The 19701-nt window shown below is 46.3% G+C and overlaps 3 protein-coding genes across 7 annotated transcripts; all 3 read left to right on the forward strand.

The window, feature by feature from the left end:
* The first annotated feature begins 3821 nt into the window (after positions 1-3821).
* LOC114861502 (peroxisome proliferator-activated receptor alpha-like) lies at positions 3822-11714 on the forward strand. 4 transcript variants are annotated; one of them, XM_029160788.3, is made up of 9 exons: positions 3824-4155; positions 6090-6309; positions 6760-6911; positions 7940-8078; positions 8429-8628; positions 8726-8995; positions 9068-9311; positions 9385-9665; positions 11574-11714. In XM_029160788.3, the coding sequence occupies exons 2-8, from the start codon at positions 6147-6149 to the stop codon at positions 9627-9629; spliced, it is 1413 nt and encodes a 470-aa protein (XP_029016621.1). In that variant the 5' UTR covers positions 3824-4155; positions 6090-6146; the 3' UTR covers positions 9630-9665; positions 11574-11714. The 4 variants fall into 4 exon arrangements, with proteins under 4 accessions (XP_029016625.1, XP_029016621.1, XP_029016620.1 ...); XM_029160792.3 differs by lacking the exon at positions 11574-11714 and having other exon boundaries at positions 3822-4155; positions 8729-8995; positions 9385-10634; XM_029160787.3 differs by lacking the exon at positions 11574-11714 and having other exon boundaries at positions 3826-4155; positions 9385-10634.
* Positions 10773-13561, forward strand: cdpf1 (cysteine rich DPF motif domain containing 1). 2 transcript variants are annotated; one of them, XR_003786812.3, is made up of 4 exons: positions 10773-11067; positions 11269-11380; positions 11574-11755; positions 12541-13561. XR_003786812.3 is itself a non-coding variant. In XM_029160795.3 (3 exons), the coding sequence occupies exons 1-3, from the start codon at positions 10955-10957 to the stop codon at positions 11700-11702; spliced, it is 354 nt and encodes a 117-aa protein (XP_029016628.1). In that variant the 5' UTR covers positions 10773-10954; the 3' UTR covers positions 11703-13561. The 2 variants fall into 2 exon arrangements, 1 of the variants encoding a protein (XP_029016628.1); XM_029160795.3 differs by having other exon boundaries at positions 11574-13561.
* Positions 13562-14618: 1057 nt separating this feature from the next.
* On the forward strand, positions 14619-17368 carry cdkn1ba (cyclin-dependent kinase inhibitor 1Ba). The gene is made up of 3 exons (XM_029160793.3): positions 14619-15279; positions 15692-15844; positions 16158-17368. Exons 1-2 carry the CDS (start codon positions 14856-14858, stop codon positions 15838-15840), a joined length of 573 nt encoding a protein of 190 aa, XP_029016626.1. The 5' UTR covers positions 14619-14855; the 3' UTR covers positions 15841-15844; positions 16158-17368.
* Positions 17369-19701: the final 2333 nt, after the last annotated feature.

Consider the following 19701-nt stretch of genomic DNA (forward strand, 5'->3'; position numbering starts at 1 on the left):
GGGCTGGCACTCGGACCTGCACAAAGGCCTCATTGTCATGGGAGCCCAAGACTCTGCACACACTCTCCCTGTATTGTGTAGTTGGGGCGATGTGACACCTGTTGGTAGTTCTGGTCCACTGCAGGCTCACACTACTGAGCACACTTTCATCAAATGGTGGTCAGAATCACATGGATATTGTCAATAATTCTGAATAGATCCTGCATCAGCACACTCACAGGTGTGTTTCCCAGTCACGGGATTTATTTGATGCCGTATTCTGACGAAGAAGAGGCCGAGTCTGCTGTTAGAATAAAGTTACAATGACGGATGAAGGATGACGTCGGAGGTGAAAACACCAAAGAGAGAGGAACTGAAATTACTTTTGATTTTTATTTGATCATTTTACAGATTTCTTCCAGTGCTTCAGGCACATGGGTTCCACTCACTTCAAAGACGGCAGTGGTTCATCTCGTATAATTACGTAGGATCATTCTTGACAGTTTAACACAGTTTTCCAGTTTATGGCGACATGTTTCTAAAATGTTGGATGAATATTAGGAGGAGAAGGGGAGAGGTTCAGCAGTGCTGCAGGGGTTTATCCCAGCTACACCTCTCATTAGTTAGTAATGTAATTCTGCTTTTACAGAGTAGGCTCAGGTGTTCTTTGACTCGTAGTCTACACCCTCTCAGCACATTTAACATGTGGCTTCTGGAATGGGAGTTCCAAAAATTAGAATTCAAAATTTAAACCTTTAATGGTTGGTGCAGCCAAATAGCAAAAAACATATTTTCCCCTTTTGTTTAGGTTTTATTAAAAGTTATGAAAACTCTCCATCTGCATTTGTGTCTCAATGTAACCTTTTCTTAGAAGGTATATTGTTGAATTTTTGAGTTGTGTGAACAGTACAATTAAATATCAGTTCTGTATATTCTCTCCATCGTCTCGGTGTGGAGGTGGAAACCGCAAAGCTCAAGCACACTGACTTAAGGCTAAAGACCAGTAGTTAGTAATTTGTCTGAATTGACCATTGAAGTAAAAGGTCTTCTCCTTTTGTAAACCTGATCCCTCACCCCACACACACTAGCAGAGTGAGTGGCTGTGCCGTAGACCTCACAGGCTTGGACCTTAAGTAGCTCCAGTAGAGATTTGTGTGGCATTTATGGGATAACCGACCTGCAATAAAACAGCCGCAAACCGGTGCGTGCGTGAGGAGTTAACACGATGACTCACTTTTATAAGTTCGACCCCACCTCGCTCCCTCTCGCTCTCGTCTCCCCCTGTTGCGCCCCTGCTCATGGGGAAACCACATCCTCTCCTGTCTCGCTCAGGAAACTCCCAGAAACGACCGCAACCTGTCTGTACATTTGGTGAAAAGGTCAAACAGACTCTCAGACAAATTTCTGCTCGTGTGCTCCGAGATTTGCTGTGATACACACAAATAGCCAAACACATTCAGCCAATTAAACTAAGGGGAACAGTTGTCTAATTTGCTTTAAGTAAGCTACCAGGTAACAGATTAGCAAACAGGTTCCTCATAAATAATAATGGAATAAAGTTTGTGTGTGTGTGTGTGTGTGTGTGTGTGTGTGTGTGTGTGTGTGTGTGTGTGTGTGTGTGTGTGTGTGTGTGTGTGTGTGTGTGTGTGTGTGTGTGTGTGTGCCACCAGCAGCTCACGCTCTCCTCTCGTCTGTTTTCATCAGGAGGAAGTGAGCTGCCGAACCACTCGGACCCACGGCCGCAACTGCAGAGAGGCGACCTGACGTGGACGGGGAGTATTTCAACAGTGCTGTGTGTATTTTTGAATGAATGAATATGGATTTAAATCATCCAATAGGTTAATTTATTTATAAATATTGAGAGAATTGACGGAAGTGTGTAACAGTGTTGGAATAAAAAGAAATTAATTTAAATGTATAAATGAATAGTTATAGAACAGTTGTGGAACATTATTATCTGAACCCTGTGTCCAGTGAAATAAGTAAATGTCCAACTTATTTAACATGTTTGTATTTATACTTTGCATGTAAATGCTTTTGTTGCTGTTTGCCTGTAGTTGAACGTCAGGCGTTGTATCTGTTTTCCTCAAGGCTGTTTGTTTGAAGTTTCTGCTTCCCCTAGAGCAGAAATCGCCGTGTGACGCACGACACACCTGCAGGAGACAAACTGTCCTTTGGGGTGAGGTAGTAGGTTGTATAGTTTTAGGGTCATTCCCAAGATGTCAGATGACTATACAACTTACTGTCTTTCCTGAAGCGATGGTGCTGGCGTCGTTGTCATCGAGCAGTTTGCTTAGAAGAGGAATTTGCTTCTGAGCGGTTTAGATTCTCTATACGCAGGGTTTAATTGGAAATGTTTAAGATGTTTATGTCCTTGTATCTGCTAATTGTGTAATATTGGTTTTACTTGTGCCCAAACTACAATGTGAGGACCACAAGCCTCACCCAAGTCTTGTCTGTAACAACTGACCTCGGACCAAACCCTCGCACCCACATCCTCCTCCCACCCGCCTGGGTGACTTGTGGTGTTCGTACAGGGTGAGGTAGTAGGTTGTGTGGTTTCAGGGTTGTGATTTTGCCCCATCAGGAGCTAACTATACAACCTACTGCCTTCCCTGGAGGGCAGCAATACGTCACAGGAACACACAACCACGTCACAACTCTGCTTAGGGAATGGTCGTACAGGAGCAATGGGGCTGCCAGCTGATGTCAGCGGTTTCATTGAATGGGTGAGTATGGCTGAGAGAATGAGTTTAAAATAGCAGATTTTAGATAAACCTGGGATGTAGATAAGCTTTTGATCTTACAATCTGTTACTTTGTGCATTTTCTTTGAGATTTCATGAAATAAAGACTGCAAAACTAACTGGATGGAGTGTGATCCTTTCATTTTGTTAGAGTACAAGGGTAAATTTGTTGTTATTGCTGTTTGTCTGTAATAATGCTTTTAAATCAAATTAAAAGAATCCTGGAAAGCAATTTGATGGTGGATGAGTCAAACTAAATAGAGCTGCATGTACAGTAGTATTGTGTGATTCGGTGTTTATACTGTAGGCTTTCAACCACAGTGAAATCTGGTTCTCACTAATGATCAATACTTTCCGAGTGTAGAGGTGTTTGTGGTCTAGTTCTATATGGACAGAAACTTAAAGTGTGATGGTCACAAAATAGTGTCTAGCTTTAGGTTAATGACACTTGGAAATATTATTCATCCATACACAGTAGATGGCGCCAGATATTACACGTTTTATTAGGATTTTGACAGTTTTCGCCGAGCGATCAAACCTTAGGACCCCTGTCCTGCTGTCGTACGACGCTGTGAACCTACATGACTGCTGAGCATCAGTTGAGTGGACTCCACAGACACCAAGTTCATCCTCAGCGTTCACTTCACTGGAATGTGTGGCATGTTTTCTCCAGAGCAACACTTGAAGGTATCCTTAGAACGTTGCCTCGGTCTTCTGTCACTTCACCGTTTACTTTGTAATGGACTTTATTTTAGTTTTGATGTAATATTTAATTTACTTTCTGATATAATAAATAGGGTTAGCAATTAAAGATAATGAACTAGGTGTGAAAGTAAATTTGAATATAAAAATTATTCACATAAAGGCACGGTTAAAATACTGTAATTAACCCCCTAATTATTTTCAGTTCACTGAAGACAACGCAGATTCAAGCTATTTTATTTGTTTCTTATTGCAATAACGTAAATGACTGACTACGCAGCCCGTGGTCACGTCATCGCGCTGAGCTTCGCCGTCCTCCACGCTCATTATTAAGGACGAAGAGGACACGAAAGGCAACCAGCGTCCACATCCACAGGCGCAGATCAACCCGTGACGCCCCATAACCAGGAAGTCATCGCGCGCTGCCGAACGCGGAACAAAAAAACGGGCGCACGGTGCCCAGGCGGAGCCGCGCGCGCCCATTGGCTGAGGGCATAGGTGTGTCGGGAGGCGTGCGCGTCCGTCGCTACGTTATTTCCTGGAGACGATGGACGGAGTTTTGACAGCGCCAGAGCAGGCGACGCGTCAAGTCCAGCGCAGAGTCGATTAGGATCCGTGTGTGTGTGCACGCGCGCGTGCGCCACGGGGTCCCGGGACCAGATCAACTCCCACAGACAGGCACCCGTCCCGGCCGTCCTCTGGAAATGCCTCCCACTCTTATTTCTGAGGTAACTGGTGGCGTTTATTACAGAACTATGCTGTTGTATAACTGTGATTTTAAACCTTTACTGCTTCCACCTCGTTGTTGCACGGCGTTTAACACTGCACAGATCACACGCTGTTCGTTGCGCCTGTGGTCTGCGACGGCACGCAGCTGTTTTGCGTGTCTGTGAACTTCCTGCCTCGTCAAGGCTTCACCTGGTTTGGCAGCGAAACAAACAAACGGCGCGTGAAGGAAAGCGTGACTCTGGTCAGGAGGACGCGTTGTCTTCCTTATTTTAGTCCCCGGCCTGTTTCCATTTCTCTGCCTGGGTGACACCACTAAACATGACATTCATTATATAAGCGCAGAACTCGGTCCAAGTTAAATGTGGAAGCTGGTGTTTGGTCTGTGTGGAGCTCGGGGAGGGAGAGGGATCAAAGGTCAAAACAGCTGATCACTCAGGATTTTAATGATAGGTGAAAGCAAACTATGATGATAAGACTGTGTGCGGGTGTCAGGTTTGCTTTGTTCTGTTTGCTGATTCTATCTTTCCCCATCAGTTAATAAGTCTCCTGATGTCGCTCAGTGCAGCTCCTGTTTCTTCTCCTCCTGTGACCTAAACTTAGATTCCCCTGTCTGGGGTTATGGTTCCTGTGGGACTTAAAACACAATGTCCTTTGTGATGACGGGGGAAGCGTGGGCTGGGCCTGGGTCTTCTAAGAAGTAAACACTGCTTGGTTCCTAACCTAAATTAAATGTAGGTCAACCAACACGAAACTTTGATTCACCTGTTAAAAACTACAAGAATATATTTGAAACATGGACTTGGCTCCTGTTCACGGCGTGTCCCCCTGCGACGCCGCCGCACAAACACTAGATTAAAGCAAAGCGTGTGCTTTGATCAACCACGTCCTCGCTGAACGGCTTCGCGGCTCTTCTACCGTGGACTGACAGGGACGGCGCTTCGTCTGTCAGCCCGAACCATTAGCAGCCGACACAAAGTGGCAGAATCTGATATGGGCCAATGTTCCACCGCTCCGGGTTTTGAGATGTAAACTGAGATTTTACATGGAGCTCGCATTATTGCCTGGTGATGCTATAATACTGTTAGCGGTTAATCCAGACAGGTTAAGAGGGTTTGGACAGAAAAAAAAAACACCAGCGTATGGTGTACATTGCGAAATTTGTGTTGTTTTTTTTTTACACCGATATCCTCCATTTTGGTCTTCATGATCGTATTATCACTAAAGCTTAGAGCTTGTGGGGTGAATTTCTAATCTGCTCACAGATCAGGCTGCAGACGGCAGGACAATACCTGTGATGCGATGAACTAGTGGAAGTTGCAGAGAGCGTCATAGAGCTTCTGCAATGGTTTAAACAGATGTTCCTCTGCCCCGCTGTGAGCAGCTGATGGCTCCACCAAGCCTCCCTCCCACACACACACACACACACACACACACACACACATACATACATACATACATACATAAAGATCCCCTCTGAAAATAGACAGAAACAGGATGTGGAGGCTCACACAGAGCGGCCAGGCTGCAGGAACGGAGCTGAGGGGATCCATACGATGCGTACAGTGCAAACACAGCCGCTGTGGAGCGTCTGTGGAGCATCAACTTGGGTCAATACATCTGTGTGGACTTTGTCCCAGAGACTTGGCGTGTCAATAACGCAGCCGGACGGACGCGGTTCACTCACTAGGTGTCTGACAACCTCCGCTCTGGCTCCGGTGCTGCAGTGAAACCTGTCATCACCGCGGCGCTCTGTGGTCAGGTACGTGCTCTCTTAGGCCGTTCGCAACCGAGCAGGAACGTACTGAAACCTGAAACTACCCAACTGTCGTGTATTTTTTGTTGTTGTTCTTCTTCTTCTTTTAACCCACGCAGTTCAGTAGAGGCTTCAAAGCTCGTCCTCATCGCCATTTCTTCCCGCGTTGTCTCGTTCCAGTCTGGCGAGTGAGAGATCGGCCGCTCGTCCTCCCGGTTTTCGGGCTTCGCCGCCGCGATGGCCGGGGACCTGTACAGCCCCCCGTCCCCCCTGGGAGACTCCCTGATGGGCAGCCCCCTGTGCGGAGACCTGATGGAGGACCTGGGCGACATCTCCCACTCTATTGGTGCCGACACGCTGGGATTCGACTTCCCACAGTACCAGAGCCCCGGTTCACTGGGTGAGCAGCAGCAGCCACTTGAACTGCATTCAGAAGTCAAAGGAATCAATAAACAGGGGCCAAATAAGGTCATGACAGGAAACGTGGCTCATTACAACACAGACTCTGACCGTCTGGACTCTGCCACATGTGCACAGCGTCATCTTTAATCTACAGATCCATTATTTACAAAATATTTAGTTACTACTTAAGATGATTGTTTCAAAGCTTCCCGTGCAGGAGAGAACAGCCGACTAACTATTGCTCTAGTGCTTGAAGCTAATCCTGCAATCAGCAGCTTAGTTTAGAGTAAACAGTGGAAAAAGCTGCCCAGGCTCCGTCCACCGCTAAATAGCCTCTAAAGCTCAAACTACCACAACAAACAGACTGGAGATAAGACGAGCACACGCTGAGCTGAGGCAATCACACATCACACCGCTAACAAGCTAACCTTTGCTGTGCCCCCCGCAGACACCTTGACCCCAGCCTCCAGTCCATCGTCGGGGGGGTGTGGAGCAGCGGGCCCCGAGGAGAACCCCGGCCCCCTCAACCTGGAGTGCAGGGTGTGCTCAGACAAGGCCTCGGGCTTCCACTACGGCGTGCACGCATGCGAGGGCTGCAAGGTGAGGACGCGAAAGCAATAAGGCAGCACACACACACACACACACACACACACACACACACACACACACAGTCCAGCGTGCAGAGGCACCCGACCTAGAGGCCAGTGGAAAGTTTGCGAGACACGCGGTCGGGTCGTGTGAGGTGGAGGACGCGTCGGCCTTGGCCGGCTCTCGCCTCTCCCCCGTTTGGCACGAAGCCGCGCTGAGTGAAGCCGCCGCCGCTACTGACACCGAGCTCTGCAGATCACAGATAAGCCCTAGTCCCACTCCAAGCTGCTTCATCCCTCTTGAAGGCATTTCAAGATGGGGGGAAAAGTCCGGCTTGTGATCTGTAGCAGCCAGAGTTCATGGTTTCCAATGGGGGGGGGCTGTGAATCACTTTTAACACCTCGCTTTAAGGAGAGGAGCACTGGGGGGGAAGGGGTTGTGAGGGAGGAATGTGCTGCGATCCTCTGGTTGTGACGTTATGAAATAAGCACTGGGGGGGGGGGGTAGTCGGGACAGTAGAAACAACCTTCACCAAAGTTACAACCTACGCAGGCTCCAAACATGCACACGTGCTTTCACACCCTCGTGCCATTGGTCCTGAACTAAACGCCTGGATCTTCAGATCACACCCTGTTCTCGCCGCCCTGCGGGTTCAAAAGTGACACGAGTCAGAATGTGTGACACACCACAACAACGTGTCTGCCACATAAAGGCTGACGCGTTGTGTGTAACCACATGATCCCTGATATACCGATGCCAGAACACTTAATTACCCCCGGAGAGCTGAGCCCCATCCTGGCTGTAACTTCATTGACAGCAGGTGTGCGTGAGTGTGCGTGTATTTGTGCATGTGTGTGTGTGTGTGTGTGCGCGCGCGCTGCAGGCAGTCAGCGTTTACTGTACACAGTCTAAAATGTGTGACGGTGGTTACATCATGCAGAACACATTAATTTCCCTCCGATACAACGTAAAGGTCATTTGAAAGCCGTTGTTTCTCGACTCCTCGGCCTGTTCACTGACTGCGTGTGCGCTTGACGCAGGGATTCTTCAGGAGGACCATCAGGTTGAAGCTGGAGTACGACCGGTGCGAGCGCAACTGCAAGATCCAGAAGAAGAACCGTAACAAGTGCCAGTACTGCCGCTTCCACAAGTGCCTCTCCGTCGGCATGTCCCACAACGGTGAGTCAGGGGGCCGCGAAGCCGCACGGTGCTGGGCTTTTATAGAACTCCAGCGCTGCCAGAGCTGAGTTAGGCCCGTGTGCTGCAGCTCCACATCTGGCCCGTCATGTGCACCGGCTGCTGCAGGGTCATCGGGTTTGTTATGAAGGCTCCCCGCTGCAGGCGGAACAGTGCTGGAAACCTGAGAGGAAGACGTGTTGCCCTCAGAAGAGAGTTAGAGCAGAGCCCAGATGCTCTGTTGTGGTCGGATGCTGTGTGTTTTTCGCGTTTTCTGTCGGGGGGTGTTTGATGTTTCAGTCGTAAAACTAGGAGAGCTGCTCTCGCAAATGACAAATGTCTCCCGGTTCCAGCGATCCGCTTCGGTCGGATGCCGCAGGCGGAGAAGCTGAAGCTGAAGGCCGAGAGCAGGACGGTGGAGAAGGAGGTGAAAAGCCCCATGTTGGCCGACCACAGGATCCTGGTGGGGCAGATCCACGAAGCCTACATGAAGAACTTCAACATGAACAAGGCCAAAGCGCGGCTCATACTCACCGGGAAAAACGGCAAGCCGGTAAACAGGAGAACAGGGGTTTAATGGCATCGCTTTAGTTTCCATCGGTTCTGTCCTCTGTGTCGACTCGCCACTGTGTGTGTTGTTGTTTTTCCAGCAGCCTTTTGTCATCCACGACATGGAGACGTTCCAACAGGCAGAGAAGACGCTAGCGGCCCATATGGTGAACGGGTCCGACCCGGAGCCCAAGGCCGGCCGCCGCCATCAGACTGGGGAGGGGGCCGCAGGGCGTGGGGAGCTCCAGCAGCTGGAGGCCGAGGCCAGGCTCTTCCACTGCTGCCAGAGCACCTCGGTGGAGACGGTGACGGAGCTGACGGAGTTCGCCAAGGCGGTGCCGGGGTTCCAGAGCCTGGACCTGAACGATCAGGTGGGTTGGGGACTGTCTGCCTCAGGGAACGGGAAGGTGCAAGGTACTGACCTTGACTCGTCTCATGTTCAGGTCACCCTGCTGAAGTATGGTGTTTATGAAGCCCTCTTCACCCTCCTGGCCTCGTGCATGAACAAAGACGGCCTCCTGGTTGCCCGCGGTGGAGGCTTCATCACCCGGGAGTTCCTCAAAAGCCTCCGCCGGCCGTTTAGCGACATGATGGAGCCCAAGTTCCAGTTTGCAATACGCTTTAACTCTCTGGAGCTGGACGACAGCGACCTGGCCCTGTTTGTGGCTGCGATTATCTGCTGCGGAGGTATCTACGGGGATAAATGCTGAAAGGCCCTAAATATTGGACACTTTGAATAAGGGACACCTTTCCCTTGCAGATCGTCCAGGCCTGGTGGAGGTGCGCCTGGTGGAGCAGCTGCAGGAGAGCATCGTCCAGGCGCTGCGGCTCCACCTGCTGGCCAACCACCCCGACGACGCCTTCCTCTTTCCCCGGCTCCTGCAGAAGCTGGCCGACCTCCGGGAGCTGGTCACCGAGCACGCCGAGCTGGTGCAGGACATCAAGACCACGGAGGACGCGTCGCTGCACCCTCTGCTGCAGGAGATTTACAGAGACATGTACTGACTGGGTAGCACACGTGTGCATGTTCATCAGTGTACTGTAAGTAGGAGGCTCACGGCCGCGAACGGGTCACACTTTCTATTGCAGGAAAGCAATAATGAAATTCTTGAGCGAAGTGGCAACTCCTGTCTCCAAGAAGGGGGAGATCTTTGATGCCACCAATGGATAACGACATTTTCAATGCAGCCATTTGAGCTTAGAATATAGTTTTAAAGATACAGGGTTGACGGCCAGTCATGCATGCACTGATGCTAAATACTATTTGTGCCTGTGATTAATAATCCTCACGTTTGTCTTTAAGACAATGTCTAGTTGGCTAAAAGTCACATATGAAATAAATTTGGTATTGATAAGAGGTCATTTGAAAGTTATTTTAAGGTTAGTGTCACTTAACAGTGTGCCATGTTGTTGTACATACGTGTTATTGGTGCAGCCAAATACCTTTAAACCACTTTAGGTTAGTGGTTAAGAATGATCATTGCCTCATCATTGCTTCACTAGTTAAGCATAAACCATTAAGATTTTTTTACCACCTCTTAAAAATACATCACGTGAACCATGAATAAATAAGACTGTAGATGTATTTATGATATTTTAAATCCACATTTAACTATTTAATGTTGGACCAGGGAATGTTCTCACTTAACATTAAACGTAATTACATTGTAATTTTATGGGTATGACGTTTATTTAAATTTTTTTCTTAACTGACTTGTTAAGCGTTGTACTGTAGACGTTCTGCTGTCAAGACACAGTTTATTCAAATGAATCAGTGTTGATCGTTTTATTATAAGAATGCCGAGAAGCCAGTGACATGGATGTGACCTCAATAACAGGAACTGATGGCCTTATTTTCTCTACCTTCCAGTTTAGTATTAAAATTATGTTCTAATGAAACCGTTTATATTTTTATCATGTACAGTGCAGCGTAGAATGAATATATATATTTGCTCTCTCAATGAAAGGAATAATGTGGTACTGCAAAATAAACTAAAATACTCAACTGTTTATTTGTAATCCCTTCTCAATCCATCCCTGACATGCTTTGTCTTTGCATTGTCTGATTAAGGCTTTTAATTGTCCCTGCACTTATTCTAGAGTCACAGCACATAAGCAGGTGGAAATAATATTGTTGCTCTAATGCAAGTGTAAGTCAGTAAGTATTATTACTTATCACATGTTGACCTCGAGGTCAGAGGCTTGGTTCGTCCCAGCAGTAAGCGGCTCTGACTGTACTCCCCCTGGCCACTAGGTGGCGGTAAGGTCTCACGGAACTACGTGGCTGCGATCGACGTCGGAACCAGGAACAAACTGCCCCGTTGTGAACGATGGCGCAGGCTATCGGCGAAACGCCTCATAACACGTTTACGTGCCAGTTGTGTGGTTTAAGTAGCCCTTACACGTACTACGGACAGAAACCACCAAACACCAGGGCTATAGTGTAAGTGACATTACAGCCGAATGCTGACGCAGGCGCTAGGTACGGGTAGCTGTGCTAATGCTAACGTCGTTAGCTGCTACATGACTGTACGTGATGCTAGCAAGGTTTCCTCCTAGACTCCATTCGCACTCTTGGATGTAACGCTCCCGTATAACTCGAACGTGCACTTCAGTCTTTTTCTGCCTTCGTGCCGCCCTTTAGGTTGTTGGAGGAGTGTTTTGTGACCAGGGATCCGTTTAGCCCAGACAGGGACAAGTTTCTCGTCCTGGGGTCCACCTGTAGCCTGTGCAACACGTGTGTTTGTGTTGGATCAGTAAGTCAGACCAGTGTGTGCTGCTGTAATTCAGCTCGTTAGCAGTGAACCTGTGTTGCTCCACTGTTCGAGCAACGTTTTGTGACTACAAACCATAACATCACGTTTTTTCATGCATGTGATGCACAACAAAAGCCTCTTGGTGTAATGACTATTAGTCATGCCTTGTTTCCTCTCCGTCTTCTTCTGTCAGGATTGCAGTCTTTTCTACACCAAGCGGTTCTGTATGCAGTGTGTAAACAAGCACTTGGACCAGTTCCCCAGTCAGATTCAGACTGAACTTGCCAAGAAGAACCCGAGCCCCAGGCCTGCCGTCTCATGACACCAGGCGAGAGGAGCTGCTCAGCAACCTCCTAAGCAATCACAAACAAATGTGTAAATAGCCTTTGTCACAAATAGATTTTTATCAGCACGTTTTATTAAACCCACATTTAGTCCAACTATAAACACACCTTACAAAATAACTAAACATCCTGTATTTTATTACCTTCGCTCCAGGTTATTATTATTTTGATAGAAAAAAATTAACACCGTCCACACAGAAAATAATTATTTTTGCCTGCAGCTGGTGAACCAGCCTGGTCTATTAGCCAGCTAGGATTTATATGTTTTCTAGAGTTTTGTAGACAAACAGCAGGAGTGACTCATGATGCCAGGGGTAATTGAGCACATTTTCAATCATTGTGCATCCTTGCTGTATTAATTTAGGATATTGCTGCACAATATTAAAACCGTCTTGCCCATCTTGGCTCAAACCTACAAACAGGTTGTCATTGTTGTAACTCAGGAACAATCTGGATGTAATGTTAGGAAAAGCACATTAAACCCAGACTCATGTTTGCACACAAATCAATTTGGTGTCTATAATTTGTTTTTATGAATCATTTTTAATGCACTGGCACATTTTTGACTTTATAGCAACATATGGTAAAAAAAACATTTTACAACTCTCATTATAGACATATTTTGTTGACAGTCACACATCCTTTAAAAGTACACTTCAATGCTGACTTCTGCAGATTCAGATATATTTTCTTTTGTTCCTGTATTCAGTCACACACCATGACCTTTCTATTTGTAACTAACATTAGAATCTGCTACAGTTGCGTCATTTCAGTCGGCTACATTTCCTAGTGTTACCCTTGTGTGGCTGTTTGCAGAATGGACACACAAAAGCAATAAACATTGCTCCAGCACAGAAGAATCTGCACAATACGACTGGGAAACATCTGGTGGAGAAGTCTCAACTCTGGCTAAGACTGAAAGGAAAGTTCAGCAGCACAGCAATGTCTTATCGAACTTACAGTATTTATTTTGTCTTTTGAAGTTGTGAGATGTCACATTTACCACCTAAAATGTTCCCTTGCCTGACTTCACACCTACTTTGATCAAACTGATATTTTCATCTCTGTGATCACGCTGCACACTTTGCAGCCGCATAAACACATTATGGATTAAATGTGATCTTGGCGATAACATGATATAACACATGGCCTTGTCCGTCACAATATGTTTTAATCCTTTCGAGGGCTAATTGAATCAACATGGCCCAGAGGCACTTACTGGTATGTGCTGTATTTTCATGCAGAGTAATACTGTAGAGGTTCAGTTGGGACGTTTGGGCACAACTAGAGCAGACTGTCAGTGATGTTTTCACTCGGTAACTGCAGGATGCGTGTGCAGCTGTGGGATGCATGCAAAACAAAGACGGTAGTGGTTTAGTTTTGACATGAACATCAGTGAAAACCTAAAGTCAGAATGCAGATTGAGAACTCTCAGATGGAAATGAATTGCTTTTTAAAAATCACAGTCATCAGCTGAACCGTTTTCAGTTTCAATTCTAATCAGGCACAAGCAATTACAACAAGAGAAGCACACAAAACCACCCATGCGGCACCAGTGGCGACGTCTGTCAGCGATAGGCAGCGTGCCAGCCACGGAAGGCTTTCTGCTCTAGGGCTGATGTCACTGCATGACTCGGGGAAATTTGTGGCCCTTTGTCTCGTTTTCCTGCATAAAATCTCTCATTAGTGTCCTTGTGTGTATATGAAATCTGAAAATGTGAAGTCTTTATACAAATCATACTTCATAAATTATGTAACGCAGAATATGTAAAGCCTTTTAATTTGTGTTGTAGTATTATAAATACTACAAAAATTAATTAAAGCAAATTTTTACGGAGGTGGTGAGTCTGTGTTCCCTTTAAGTCTCTGTGATATATGAGTAGCCCATGTCATGTGGCTACAGCCACATGATGAGTGGGTTCTCCCCCTTAGCAATAAGCATTGTCTCTCGACCACCACTGGCCCTGAGGTCAAAACCAGAATAGAGGTCAGACATTTGTTCTGAGTGCAAAAGCACCAATATGACCCTTCTTACTGTATACATACAGTATTAAAACAGTGGCTCTCCACCTAGTCGGTGCAATCACAGTCATGAGGAAGATCGTGTTCTAACACAGAACATCTAGAACACACCCTCCACAAGGTGCGTAAGTCACTGAGGCCGGCGCTGTCTTGCAGTAGCTCCTGCAACACAGAGAAGAGAGTTTGAGGGGATCTTTATAGAAATGCCAAATTCCTTCTTCACCAGGACGGATGTGACTCCAACAGAACCAACAGAACAGACCTGTTTGTGTGTCCTCAGCAGGACCACGGGTTGATTGTGTCAATGCCACACCACACTGATGCAGCGAATCGGTAAACAAGTGCTTTTTATTAATTTTCATGAGCTGCAAGGTGTGATGATCATTTTAATAAAATATTTTTCAGAGTGACGCTGTGATTGAATCAGGGGTATCTAAACTGTCACCATTGTCAGCGCTGGTACAGTAGTTTGGTGATGGATCCGCGCAACAGATAAATCTTATCACTGTTATGGTCTTATCTTTGGATGGTTCGCGAGGGACAAGTGTCAGTAATTAGGATTAAACGAGATCTTTGACCTTCAAGTGTTCGGCTTCATATCTAACCCGAGGCCGGGCGCTAGTGGTTATTTAGAAGCGCAGCCCCGTCTCCGCGTTCTTTCTTTCTCTGCTTCACACGAATTTCAATCAAACCGATTATTTATGGCGAGAAGGCGCGCACAGTTAATTGAATCCAGATCGGCGTAGTGTTGTTGCCCCATTCGGCTTTAAGAGGCTCTGTGGGCGGTCCTAGCGCGGAGACCAATGAATCGCCTTCTCTGTTTAAATAGTCATTGATGTCAACTTTTCTTCTTCACTCACAGCTCCCTCTAACGCCATGTTGGCTGCTATAACTTGACTTGTTGTTTTCATCAGCCGTACTACGGACTTGACAGGAGTGGCTCTCTTAAATCACCGTGCGCCTTCGGAGACAATTTATCCCGCTTTTGCGCGCACGCGTGTGGATGTTACGCGCGGAGTATGCATGCATCGCTCCCGTGACTTTGGAATACTACTTCGGAATTACAGTTTGAGAAAGGCTCGCTCGTCGTTTTGTGCGTTTTCTGTCATATGTGCAACAAAATGTCAGACGTTCGACTTTCTAATGCGAGCCCGACGTTGGAGAGGGTGGATCCGCGGCAGCCAGACAACGTCAGACCCCCGGTCCGCAGAAACCTCTTCGGCAGACCGGACCCAGAGGAGTTGCGGAGAAATGTGGCGGCTTTGATACAGGACGACGTGCAGGCTTTTATTGAGAGATATAACTTCGACCCGGTTGAAGAAAGACCGCTCTCTCCGCACACCTTCGAGTGGGAGGAGGACGGCGACGCGCCGGAGTTTTTTCGCAGAGCGCCCCACGGGAACCAGCGGCCCCGGCGAGAGGCGGACCTGCCCGGCGATGACAACGGGCAGGATGCCGCGGAGAGGAGTGGAACGCAGCCGGATCGCCAGCGGGAGAGAAACGGCTCGAGGAAACGAGGCGCAGGAGCTTTAGGTGATTTACTCGTTAAAGCTGTCGCAGTCGCACTTTTTTTATTCGCCTGCGTGGTGCACATCTGCGGTAGGACTGTGCCGCAATGCGGAGGCGCAACTGGTGTCCGGGGTTCCACCTGCAATGGCTGGTTACGTCTTTGCAAATAAATAAAAAAGTGTGTTGTATAAATACTGACACGGAAGCAAAAAAAACGTCCACAGGTGTTGATGTGACCCTACGCTTCACTTATTCCCGAAGCCACCGTGAGGAGCAGACGGGCTTTTCTTATAAATTCTTCTCCTCCCAGTTCCTGCTCTCTAACTTTTCTCCACCGTCTGGCAGCAGTCAGGTGGCCTTTAAAGTGTCCGCGCCGCTCGACGCCGCGGCTTTTCCTGCGTAATTTGACGTCTCCGTTGTCTTATTTGTCCGCCAGGTCCCTGCTCCAGCGACGGTCAGAACAAAAGGTCGCACACCGACGACGAGGAAGATGATGATGAAAACCAGTCGAAAGGTGCAGGAAGTCGAGCGGTGAACGCGGCGGAGAGACCTGGTCTGCCAGAAGGGAGCGCGGAGGTCCGGTAAAAAGGTAAGGACAATCCCCACGCTACGTTACTGCAATGACAATAACACGTTCTTTGTGTGTAAACAAAATATATTGTTATTTCAATAACGCTTTGTTTTGGTTATTTGTTTGTTATTCCTACACGCAGCACTAACACCAACAAACGTGCAGGATGTAGTTTTTTTTCTACTCCACAATCCTTCACGCAGTGACTGGTCACTGTGTGTGCGTGCGCGTGCAAGTGTGTGCGCGCGCGTGTGATATCAAGCATGAACAACTGCTTTTTCAATTGCGCCATTCAACAGCCTGTTTCCTCTTTCTTGCTCTCCTTTGGTAGAGACCTGTTGCTGGTGGAATACTGTAGCCTTTCTCATCATCTGACAGACGGGAGAGAGAACGTTTTCAAGAGCAGCCTTTTCTAAAGAAGGGAGGAGAGGAGGCTGCACAAGCACTGAATATGTACACTATCAAGTTTTTGGCACTCGTTTTAATTCAATTGCCTCAGAAGCAGCAGACAATGTAGCAATATGCAAATGGAATTTTGCTCATGTTGTTTTTTTTTATTTACTACCTATGTTTCAGATGTAGCACATAAAAAGCATATTATGCTTTTCATACCTTTTCCTAAATGTTTTTTAAATAAGTGTGTGAATTTGACTCGGGAAGTTGCAGTGCAACTTCCAACAGAGAAATATTATTTTGGTAACGTGGTCATGTTGTAACGTTCTTCAGGTAATTGATATATTTAAAAGATGAAAATGCAGATTTCATAAGTCAGGGTTATGTGGAAAAAAAATCTCTTCACATGTACTATGGCTTTATTTGTCCCAGTATTATATATCTTGTTTCTCTGAAGGCCCAGATGGCCACACTTTAAGTTGAGGATCCATCTAACTGGGAACAGCCATCATAGATAAAGTTTACATACAGATAATGTTTCAATCTTTATTTTCCCATTTCCCCTATTGTATTATATTCAAGGGTTTTTGCCAAAGTTTGCGCTTTTTTCCTGAGGGAGGGTGATGAGTGGGTGGATGGGTCCCCTCTATTCCTGAGAAATCTCCAACCAAATTTTTAACAGTATTTGCTAACAATCCTAAGAAGAATTTGTTTTTATTTTTAAATTAGTTGATATTTTAGTGACTTATATGTCACGTAGCCTCGCCCTTATAATATACGCTGTAGTTCGGGTTAAGTGAGATAAAACGTCTTAAAATCACTGGGCTACTTATTATGCAAATATGTGAATCAAAGATTTGTCTTTGTGGTGTGGAATTCATGTGGAACATGGAATTGCACTATAATTATTTCTCATTTTTGTGAAGGCAGGAGACAAAGTTACACTGCCTCATTTGGTGTAAAACTTTGAAGTGTACCTGTGCCTTTTTTAAACACTGAAAAAAAATATACTAACTTATTTATATTGAGCTTCGTTGTTGGGTGTATGTATAACTTCCCAAAGCATAATTGTTGTGCATATTTGTAAATATATATTTTCATTATTGTTTTTAAGATAAATAAACTGTTGCAAAACTGAGCCTAACAATGCATTTGATACCATGTGTGTTTTTATCTGCTAAACATTGCTCGTCATGATAAACACTTGTGCTCACTAATTTGATTGCACAGCACACAGTCACTCCTCCCTTTACACACAGGTTAGCTTTAAAGTGATCCACCCATGTAAACTGACGGCGTGATCATAGTGATTACAAGGTCATACACAAAGACAATGCTGAGACGACATGTTATTAATGTGTGACCTATCATTACTGTCAAAACAGAACTCACTTTATTGACATAAACTGTATCTTTTATAGTCCCATAAACTATATGTATATATATATTTATGTGTGTATGTGTGCGTAGTGGTGCTGCAGGACTAAATGCCAGCACCAAATCGCAGCCCTGTGACTTCACTGGCTCGTTTCAGTCCAGCTCTGCCTCTAAAGTTGAAAACAACAAGGGTATGTCCTGAGGAAAAGAGGGAAAAAAGTTTTTTCTTTCTTTTTTTTCCTTTTTTCTCTTTTCCTTTTTTTGTTATTGGCTTTTCCTGCCTCCAATCACATCGAAGAGAAGAAAAGCAGACCACTTAGTAGTCAGCCAGTCACAGAGCTGTGGGAGGGAGCCGGGACAGTACAGCCTGTTCTTTTCATAAAACACACACACACGCACGCACGCACACGCACACACACACACCACCCAATTAGTGTTTCTGGCTGACTCCTTCCTGTTGATACCAACTTGGGAGTCAAATACTGTGTATGTGCACTGCTCATGAGTGTCTGTACTTATTTAAATAGTAAAAGTGCAAATGTTTGGTGCAGAGGAAGCTCATAATGCAAACCTTAGGCTTCTATGTTTGTTTCTGTCAAACTTGGCCATGCCCTGATGAATAGATTTTGATCAAAAATATGTAAAAACTATGTATATGGATAAACTGGTGCTAGAGGCTTTTTATGAAGCACCTATGTCATACTTGATCCACTTGTCAACAGTTATTAACCTTTCAGTTTTTAAGTTGGAGCTGCCATAAACCTTATTGTACGGTACCTGTATGTGTCTAATTGAGTTCACACTGGAGTACATCATTTTAGGAGCAGGTACTAATGGTGTGGCCTCTCAAGGAGGCTCATAGTGATCACTCATGAAAGATGAATATTGTAGTAAAGGAAACGTCTTTTATGTTTTGATTCCTCTTTAGCTTTCAGAACAAAGTTGAAGGAAGACACCAAGTAAGGCACAAACAGACTGAAAGGAGCTGGGTATTGAGAGAAACGTGATGTGACCACGAGGTCCAGCTTCTCAGAAAAAAAAGGTTTTGGCACCACGAGGACCAAAGCGTTCAGCTGGCTACAATTACACTGTGTTGCTTTAGGTTCAAATGAAGGCAAATGACAACAGATGTTAAATGGAAAGACAGTCAAGAGATGAGATGAGATGGAGGCGAAGATGTGCTGACTGGTTGTTCCTGAGAATCTTCCGGGATGCTTCATGCAGGATTTAGGATATGTGTATTTAAAGTGCACCGCTCTCACAGGTGCTTTCACTTAAAATGCCTGCCTCTCAGGATTGTGTGGGTGTCCTGACAAACTGGGCTTCGGCCTGAGGAGAGGTCAAACGACATGCAACGCTAATCATCTGTATTGTGCTCCAACGGAGCCCAAGTTGCTTTGTTCAGGCCACGTTTGAGAGCCGACCTCATGGTGGTGCATGATGAATGCAGCACCAGGCATCAGTGCAGCTGCGGTGGTGTCGTTCACGCAGAGCTGCAGCCTCAGGACTCAGGACTGTAACTTCTATCTCTAAAGACGAGTGGAAAGCTGATAATCCGTTCTCGTCGTGAATATTCTTTCCAGCCCAGTGAAGCACTTCCACGTTCCCAGTGTTAATTGTTGCAGCAGATCACAAGAGGAAAACTGGGTCATAAAAAGTCTGACGTCTTGATGCTATGAATAGAAACTCAGCCCTAAAAGTATGAACTCAGAACTTGGCAAACTTGGTCGGGAAAGAGGAATTTCATCCTGCACATGCTGCTTCTGTTGGGTGCTGTTATATATATATTTTTCAGCACAATAAAAGGTCGTACACCGAGAGTGGTGGTGATGAAGATGATGATGATGATGAAAAACAGTGGGATGGTGCAGGAAGTCAGACGGACCCAGCAGGCCACATGGAAGTACAGAGGTCTGGTGAAAAAAGCCCAAGGTAAGAAGGACCGTCTTCATCCCTTCACCCCACCCACTTCCCCCATCTGACGCGTGTGCCCGGGTGAGTGGGGGGTCACGACCCGCCGCGGTTAAACGACAGTGAAATCGATCCCGCTGCCGCGGCCTCGCGTCTGACCGTCACAAGCGCTTCCATTTTCCTGGAACGCGCTG

This window comes from Betta splendens, chromosome 9 (assembly GCF_900634795.4).
Source record: "Betta splendens chromosome 9, fBetSpl5.4, whole genome shotgun sequence".
Lineage (NCBI taxonomy): Eukaryota > Metazoa > Chordata > Actinopteri > Anabantiformes > Osphronemidae > Betta > Betta splendens.

What these genes read in the sequence shown, in the direction of transcription:
- cdkn1ba (XM_029160793.3), top strand. Translation starts at nt 14,856, where the DNA reads ATGTGCAACAAAATGTCAGACGTTCGACTTTCTAATGCGAGCCCGACG. An exon ending in ACGAGGCGCAGGAGCTTTAG is followed by an intron (nt 15,280 to 15,691) that starts GTGATTTACTCG and finishes TTTGTCCGCCAG; the next exon opens with GTCCCTGCTCCAGCGACGGT.
- LOC114861502 (XM_029160788.3), top strand. Translation starts at nt 6,147, where the DNA reads ATGGCCGGGGACCTGTACAGCCCCCCGTCCCCCCTGGGAGACTCCCTG. An exon ending in CCGGGAAAAACGGCAAGCCG is followed by an intron (nt 8,629 to 8,725) that starts GTAAACAGGAGA and finishes TTGTTTTTCCAG; the next exon opens with CAGCCTTTTGTCATCCACGA. An exon ending in TGCGATTATCTGCTGCGGAG is followed by an intron (nt 9,312 to 9,384) that starts GTATCTACGGGG and finishes TTTCCCTTGCAG; the next exon opens with ATCGTCCAGGCCTGGTGGAG.
- cdpf1 (XM_029160795.3), top strand. Translation starts at nt 10,955, where the DNA reads ATGGCGCAGGCTATCGGCGAAACGCCTCATAACACGTTTACGTGCCAG. An exon ending in CCAAACACCAGGGCTATAGT is followed by an intron (nt 11,068 to 11,268) that starts GTAAGTGACATT and finishes GCCGCCCTTTAG; the next exon opens with GTTGTTGGAGGAGTGTTTTG. An exon ending in CGTGTGTTTGTGTTGGATCA is followed by an intron (nt 11,381 to 11,573) that starts GTAAGTCAGACC and finishes TTCTTCTGTCAG; the next exon opens with GATTGCAGTCTTTTCTACAC.